This window comes from Ascaphus truei, unplaced genomic scaffold (assembly GCF_040206685.1).
Source record: "Ascaphus truei isolate aAscTru1 unplaced genomic scaffold, aAscTru1.hap1 HAP1_SCAFFOLD_1035, whole genome shotgun sequence".
In the NCBI taxonomy this organism is placed as follows: domain Eukaryota; kingdom Metazoa; phylum Chordata; class Amphibia; order Anura; family Ascaphidae; genus Ascaphus; species Ascaphus truei.
Genome location: NW_027453900.1, coordinates 74,550 through 82,422, shown reverse-complemented (window position 1 = coordinate 82,422; position 7,873 = coordinate 74,550). Strand labels below are relative to the sequence as shown.

The following is a 7,873-nucleotide window of genomic DNA, read 5'->3' as shown; positions in this document are numbered from 1 at the left end:
ACACACACACACACACACACACACACACACACACACACACACACACACACACACACACACACACACACACACACACACACACACACACACACACACATTTTCCCAAGCTGGGCGGGGTTTGTTGCTATGGGTAGGCTTTTCTTCCGGTTGGAGGCAGGACTTGTTGCTATGGGTAGGCTTTTCTTCCGGTTGGAGGCAGGACTTGTTGCTATGGGTAGGCTTTTCTTCCGATTGGAGGCGGGGCTTGTTGCCATTGATGGGTTGTACTACTGGCTGGAGGAGTGGCTTGTTGCCATGCATAGACTGGCTTCCTGTTGGAGGCGGAGATTGTTACTATGGACACTGCTGTTCGTTTACCCGACAGGGAGAAGATGGAGGAAGTGATGGAGCTGGGGGAGAGTCAGAGCCGGAGAGAGAGAGTGAGGGGGGAGTGAGAGGAGGAGGAGGATGATGATGAAGGGGGGAGTGAGATTTGGAGGTGGGGTGGGAGTGAGTTGGGGGGAGTGAGAGTTGGAGGGATGGGCGGAGTGAGAGTTGGAGGGATGGGGGGGGGAGTGAGAGTTGGAGGGATGGGGGGGGGAGTGAGAGTTGGAGGGATGGGGGGGGGAGTGAGAGTTGGAGGGATGGGGGGGGGGAGTGAGAGTTGGAGGGATGGGGGGGGGGAGTGAGAGTTGGAGGGATGGGGGGGGGAGTGAGAGTTGGAGGGATGGGGGGGGGGAGTGAGAGTTGGAGGGATGGGGGGGAGTGAGAGTTGGTGGGATGGGGGGGGGTGAGAGTTGGAGGGATGGGGGGGGGAGTGAGAGTTGGAGGGATGGGGGGGGAGTGAGAGTTGGAGGGATGGGGGGGGGAGTGAGAGTTGGAGGGATGGGGGGGAGTGAGAGTTGGAGGGATGGGGGGGGGAGTGAGAGTTGGAGGGATGGGGGGGGGAGTGAGAGTTGGAGGGATGGGGGGGGAGTGAGAGTTGGAGGGATGGGGGGGGGAGTGAGAGTTGGAGGGATGGGGGGGGGAGTGAGAGTTGGAGGGATGGGGGGGGAGTGAGAGTTGGAGGGATGGGGGGGGAGTGAGAGTTGGAGGGATGGGGGTGGGAGTGAGAGTTGGAGGGATGGGGGGGGGAGTGAGAGTTGGAGGGATGGGGGGGGGGAGTGAGAGTTGGAGGGATGGGGGGGGGGAGTGAGAGTTGGAGGGATGGGGGGGGGGAGTGAGAGTTGGAGGGATGGGGGGGGAGTGAGAGTTGGAGGGATGGGGGGGGAGTGAGAGTTGGAGGGATGGGGGGGGAGTGAGAGTTGGAGGGATGGGGGGGGGGAGTGAGAGTTGGAGGGATGGGGGGGGAGTGAGAGTTGGAGGGATGGGGGGGGAGTGAGAGTTGGAGGGATGGGGGGGGGAGTGAGAGTTGGAGGGATGGGGAGGGGAGTGAGAGTTGGAGGGATGGGGGGGAGTGAGAGTTGGGGGGGCGGGGGAGTGAGAGTTGGGGGGGCGGGGGAGTGAGAGTTGGGGGGGCGGGGGAGTGAGTTGGGGGGGCGGGGGAGTGAGTTGAAGGGATAGGGAGGGAGTGAGTTGGAGGGGTGGATGGGAGGGATGGGGGAGGAGTGAGTTGGGGGGATGGAGGGGGGAGTGAGTTGGAGGGATGGGGGGGAGTGAGTTGGGGGAATGGAGGGGGGAGTGAGTTGGACGGATGGGGGTGGAGTGAGTTGGAGGGATGGGGGGGAGTGAGTTGAAGGGATGGTGGGGAGTGAGTTGGAGGGGAGAGTGAGAGGAGGAGGAGGATGATGATGAAGGGGGGAGTGAGAATTGGAGGTGGGGTGGGAGTGAGTTGGGGGGAGTGAGAGTTGGAGGGATGGGGGGAGTGAGAGTTGGAGGGATGGGGGAGTGAGTTGGAGGGAGGGGTGGATGGGAGGGATGGGGGGGGAGTGAGTTGGAGGGATGGGGGGGAGTGAGTTGGAGGGATGGGGGGAGTGAGTTGGAGGGAGGGGTGGATGGGAGGGATGGGGGGGAGTGAGTTGGAGGGATGGGGGGGAGTGAGTTGGAGGGATGGGGGGGAGTGAGTTGGAGGGATGGGGGGAGTGAGAGTTGGAGGGATGGGCGGAGTCAGAGTTGGTGGGATGGGGGGGAGTGAGAGTTGGAGGGATGGGGGAGTGAGTTGGAGGGAGGGGTGGATGGGAGGGATGGGGGGGGAGTGAGTTGGAGGGATGGGGGGGAGTGAGTTGGAGGGATGGGGGAGTGAGAGTTGGAGGGATGGGCGGAGTCAGAGTTGGTGGGATGGGGGGGGAGTGAGTTGAAGGGATGGTGGGGAGTGAGTTGGAGGGGAGAGTGAGAGGAGGAGGAGGAGGATGATGATGAAGGGGGGAGTGAGAATTGGAGGTGGGGTGGGAGTGAGTTGGGGGAGTGAGAGTTGGAGGGATGGGGGGAGTGAGAGTTGGAGGGATGGGGGAGTGAGTTGGAGGGATGGGGGGGAGTGAGTTGGAGGGATGGGAGGGGTGGATGGGAGGGAAAGGGGGGAGTGAGTTGGAGGGATGGGGGTGGAGTGAGTTGGAGGGATGGGGGGGAGTGAGTTGAAGGGATGGTGGGGAGTGAGTTGGAGGGGAGAGTGAGAGGAGGAGGAGGAGGATGATGATGATGAAGGGGGGAGTGAGAATTGGAGGTGGGGTGGGAGTGAGTTGGGGGAGTGAGAGTTGGAGGGATGGGGGGAGTGAGAGTTGGAGGGATGGGGGAGTGAGTTGGAGGGATGGGGGGAGTGAGTTGGAGGGATGGGAGGGGTGGATGGGAGGGATAGGGGGGAGTGAGTTGGAGGGATGGGGGAGAGTGAGTTGGAGGGATGGGGGGGAGTGAGTTGAAGGGATGGTGGGGAGTGAGTTGGAGGGGAGAGTGAGAGGAGGAGGAGGAGGATGATGATGAAGGGGGGAGTGAGAATTGGAGGTGGGGTGGGAGTGAGTTGGGGAGTGAGAGTTGGAGGGATGGGGGGAGTGAGAGTTGGAGGGATGGGGGAGTGAGTTGGAGGGATGGGGGGGAGTGAGTTGGAGGGATGGGAGGGGTGGATGGGAGGGAAAGGGGGGAGTGAGTTGGAGGGATGGGGGTGGAGTGAGTTGGAGGGATGGGGGGGAGTGAGTTGAAGGGATGGTGGGGAGTGAGTTGGAGGGAGAGTGAGAGGAGGAGGAGGAGGATGATGATGATGAAGGGGGGAGTGAGAATTGGAGGTGGGGTGGGAGTGAGTTGGGGGAGTGAGTTGGAGGGATGGGGGGGAGTGAGTTGGAGGGATGGGGGGGAGTGAGTTGGAGGGATGGGGGGGAGTGAGTTGGAGGGATGGGGGGGAGTGAGTTGGAGGGATGGGGGGAGTGAGTTGGAGGGATGGGGGGGAGTGAGAGTTGGAGGGATGGGGGGGGTGAGTTGGAGGGATGGGGGGGAGTGAGTTGGAGGGATGGAGGGAGTGAGTTGGAGGGATGGGGGGGAGTGAGTTGGAGGGATGGGGGGGAGTGAGCTGGAAGGATGGGGGGTGAGAGTTGGAGGGGGGGTGAGAGTTGGAGGGGGGGTGAGAGTTGGAGGGGGGTGAGAGTTGGAGGGGGGGGTGAGAGTTGGAGGGGGGTGAGAGTTGGAGGGAGGGGGGGGGGAGTGAGTTGGAGGGAGGGGGGGGAGTGAGTTGGAGGGATGGGAGGGAGTGAGTTGGAGGGATGGGGGGGAGTGAGTTGGAGGGATGGGGGGGAGTGAGTTGGAGGGGGGGTGAGAGTTGGAGGGAGGGGAGTGAGTTGGAGGGATGGGGGGGGAGTGAGTTGGAGGGATGGGGGGGGTGAGTTGGAGGGATGGGATGGGGGGGGTGGATGGGAGGGATGGAGGGAGTGAGTTGGAGAGATGGGGGGACAGTGAGGGATGGGGGGGAGTGAGAGTTGCAGGGATGGGGGGGAGAGTTGGAGGGATGGGGGGGGGAGAGTTGGAGGGATGGGGGGGAGAGTTGGAGGGATGGGGGAGGAGAGTTGGAGGGATGGGGGAGGAGAGTTGGAGGGATGGGAGAGTTGGAGGGATGGGGGGAGAGTTGGAGGGATGGGGGGGAGAGTGAGAGTTGGAAAGGGATGGCGGGGGCGGGCAAAGCGCAGAGGCAGGGCACGGGGCGTCATGGGGAGGGGCAGAGCGCGGGGCGGGCAAGGCTCAGTACGGCGGGGGACGGGCAGAGAGCGGTGTGGCAGGGGCGGGCAGAGCTCGGGACGGTGGGGAACAGACGGGCAGAGCGTGGGCCGGGCAGAGCGTGGGACGGGCAGAGCGTGGGACGGGCAGAGCGTGGGACGGGCAGAGCGTGGGACGGTGGGGAACGGACGAGCAGAGCGTGGGACGGGCAGAGCGTGGGCCGGGCGGGCAGAGCGTGGGACGGTGGGGAACGGACGAGCAGAGCGTGGGCCGGGCGGGCAGAGCGTGGGCCGGGCGGGCAGAGCGTGGGCCGGGCGGGCAGAGCGTGGGCCGGGCGGGCAGAGCATGGGCGGTGGGGGCAGACAGTGCGCAGGATGGACAGAGTGCCGGTGGGGGTGGGGACGGACAGAGTGCCGGTGGGGGTGGGGACGGACAGAGTGCCGGTGGGGGTGGGGACGGACAGAGTGCCGGTGGTGGGGGGACGGACAGAGTGCCGGTGGTGGGGGGACGGACAGAGTGCCGGTGGTGGGGGGACGGGCAGAGTGCCGGTGGTGGGGGGACGGGCAGAGTGCCGGTGGTGGGGGGACGGGCAGAGTGCCGGTGGTGGGGGGACGGGCAGAGTGCCGGTGGTGGGGGACGGGCAGAGTGCCGGTGGTGGGGGACGGGCAGAGTGCCGGTGGTGGGGGGACGGGCAGAGTGCCGGTGGTGGGGGGACGGGCAGAGTGCCGGTGGTGGGGGGACGGGCAGAGTGCCGGTGGTGGGGGGACGGGCAGAGTGCCGGTGGTGGGGGGACGGGCAGAGTGTGGGATGGCGGGGGACGGGCAGAGTGTGGGATGGCGGGGGACGGGCAGAGTGCCGGTGGTGGGGGGACGGGCAGAGTGCCGGTGGTGGGGGGACGGGCAGAGTGCCGGTGGTGGGGGGACGGGCAGAGTGTGGGATGGCGGGGGACGGGCAGAGTGTGGGATGGCGGGGGACGGGCAGAGTGTGGGATGGCGGGGGACGGGCAGAGTGTGGGATGGCGGGGACGGGCAGAGTGTGGGATGGCGGGGGACGGGCAGAGTGTGGGATGGCGGGGGACGGGCAGAGTGTGGGATGGCGGGGGACGGGCAGAGTGTGGGATGGCGGGGGACGGGCAGAGTGACGGGCAGAGTATGTACGGACTGTACACAGAGTATATAGATGGGCTGCCTGTGGGCGTGCTGCAGACTCCATCACGAACACGTCCTCTCTCTCCAGGGGGTGAAAATGGGGCGTCGGGCGCGAGCTTCTCAGGACCCCCTACCGGAGGAGAGGGATACCGTCCGGAGCCAGCCTGGGGAAGAGGTGGGTCTAGCAGGGGCTAATGGCCCTGTGAGATACACAGGGTGGGGAGGCCATAGCCCCTCTGGGTGCACAGGTGGGGGTGACAGCCCTGTGACATACACAGGGGTGGGGGTGGCATCCTGAGATGCACGGGGGGGAAACACACATCCACCTGTATGGTTAACCCCCCTCCCCCTACCCGTACAGTTCCCCCCTCCCCGATACGGTTCCCCCCTCCCCCCGCCCCTCTGTGTGGTTTGTTGCTGCTCCCATCACGCCCTCGTGGGGTGGCTGCACACACTGCCTCCCCCACTTCCCCTCCCCTTCGCACCCTTACACCCCCCTTGCCCCCCCCCTCCCCCCCTGCTGTGTGCACAAACATCACCTGACAATATATCTGTGTTGCAGGCCCCCCCCAGACCCCTGCGGCAGGGAGGATGGGCCGATGACTCCTCGGGGCCCTCAAAGTGAGTATCACTGGCAGTGCACCTCTAGGAGTGGGGCGAGCAGGCTGACACCTCTAGGACTGGCACCTCTATAACTGGGCTATGGAGATGTCACCTGTACGTGCCCCTTTACAGACTGGGGCACAGAGGCTGGCACCTCTAGGATTAACCAGTGCAGGGATACAGAGCCTCGCACCTCTAGGATTAACGAGTGCAGGGATACAGAGCCTCGCACCTCTAGGATTAACCAGTGCAGGGATACAGAGCCTCGCACCTCTAGGATTAACCAGTGCAGGGATACAGAGCCTCGCACCTCTAGGATTAACCAGTGCAGGGATACAGAGCCTCGCACCTCTAGGATTAACGAGTGCAGGGATACAGAGCCTCGCACCTCTAGGATTAACCAGTGCAGGGATACAGAGCCTCGCACCTCTAGGATTAACCAGTGCAGGGATACAGAGCCTCGCACCTCTAGGATTAACGAGTGCAGGGATACAGAGCCTCGCACCTCTAGGTCTGTATAGAGGTTGCAGTGTCACCTCTCAATGTCAGCTCTCTCTCAATCACCCTCTCTCCCTCCCCACCATTAACTCCGCTCCCGCCCCCTGTGCCAGCGCTTGTCATCTGTCACCGCTAAGTGACAGTGAGGGCTGTCAGCGATGACAGATGGCAGCCCTGTGACTGTCAGCACATATAACTGTGTGACAGCTCCTAACTCTGTTACCTTGGTCACCTCCAGCCCTGAACTACCGGAGTGTCCATCACAGGGACCACAGCACCACCCCAGGGGGGCACTGCTTGTGTGTGTGTGTCTCAGCTGTGTGTGTGTGCGTGTGTGCGTGTGTCTCAGCTGTGTGTGTGTGTCTCAGCTGTGTGTGCGTGTGTGTGTGTCTCAACGTGAATGTGTGTCTCAACGTGAGTGTGTGTGTGTCTCAGCTGTGTGTGCGTGTGCGCGCTCACTCCCTACCAGTCAGACCACAGCTGGGCCAGGCAGGGAGTGGGGTGATTACCGCTGGGTTCTGTGGGGGCGCGGGTGGAGTAGGGTATGGGGAGGGAGTAAGGGAGTGGGGGGATCTCTGCAGGAGTCGGGGCTCTCCAGCTTTTCTGTATTTAATGAGACTTGGTCTATACCACAAAAAGCTCCACCTTTGGAGCCAGCCTTTTCTCGTGTGTAATGGAGAGAGGAAATAGCAGGGGCAGGGGGCAGGGGGCAGGGGGCAGGGGGCAGGGGGCAGGGGCATGTGTTTGAAGGGTTTGCTCCTCCTGTGTCAGCCTGGATGTGGTATCTTGGTGTCCTGCACAGCATCGCCAGTAGAGGGCAGTCTCCTCCTATTAATAAGAGTTGAACACCGGAGGTTTGAGAGGTGATGGCGGCCAGTGTGTGGGGCCCCCCCTCCCTGCGTGTCACAGCACAGAGTGCACACCCAGACCCCGCGTGGCTCAGCGTGAGCGCACACCCAGACCCCGCGTGGCTCGGCGTGGCACACAGATAATTATTTCTCTATTTTGCAGACCTGGAAAGCATGGAGCTGAGGATGTAGAAGAGTAAGTGACAGAAAGAGACAGAACTGTCCGTGTAACCCCCCCCCGCATTCAAGTGTAACCCTCCCCCCCCGCGTTCAAGTGTAACCCCCCCCGCGTTCAAGTGTAACCCCCCAGCGTTCAAGTGTAACCCCCCCGCGTTCAAGTGTAACCCCCCCGCGCTCAAGTGTAACCCCCCCGCGTTCAAGTGTAACCCCCCCGCGCTCAAGTGTAACCCCCCCGCGTTCAAGTGTAACCCCCCAGCGTTCAAGTGTAATCCCCCCGCGTTCAAGTGTAACCCCCCCACGTTCAAGTGTAACCCCCCGCGTTCAAGTGTAACCCCCCCTGCGTTCAAGTGTAACCCCCCCTGCGTTCAAGTGTAACCCCCCCTGCGTTCAAGTGTAACCCCCCCCTGCGTTCAAGTGTAACCCCCCCTGCGTTCAAGTGTAACCCCCTGCGTTCAAGTGTAACCCCCCCGCGTTCAAGTGTAACCC

At 63.4% G+C, this 7,873-nt stretch overlaps 1 protein-coding gene across 1 annotated transcript; it reads left to right on the top strand.

Annotated features, from left to right (window-relative positions):
- The first annotated feature begins 231 nt into the window (after nucleotides 1-231).
- LOC142474979 (intraflagellar transport protein 43 homolog) lies at nucleotides 232-7,432 on the top strand. Its single transcript, XM_075581077.1, has 4 exons — nucleotides 232-419; nucleotides 5,347-5,433; nucleotides 5,821-5,879; nucleotides 7,371-7,432. Exons 1-4 carry the CDS (start codon nucleotides 336-338, stop codon nucleotides 7,405-7,407), a joined length of 267 nt encoding a protein of 88 aa, XP_075437192.1. The 5' UTR covers nucleotides 232-335; the 3' UTR covers nucleotides 7,408-7,432.
- Nucleotides 7,433-7,873: the final 441 nt, after the last annotated feature.

Excerpts from the sequence above, each read along its gene's own strand:
- LOC142474979 (XM_075581077.1), top strand. The coding sequence starts at position 336 with ATGGACACTGCTGTTCGTTTACCCGACAGGGAGAAGATGGAGGAAGTG. Across the intron at positions 5,434-5,820 it reads GGAGCCAGCCTGGGGAAGAG|GCCCCCCCCAGACCCCTGCG; the intron begins GTGGGTCTAGCA and ends TCTGTGTTGCAG. Across the intron at positions 5,880-7,370 it reads GACTCCTCGGGGCCCTCAAA|ACCTGGAAAGCATGGAGCTG; the intron begins GTGAGTATCACT and ends TCTATTTTGCAG.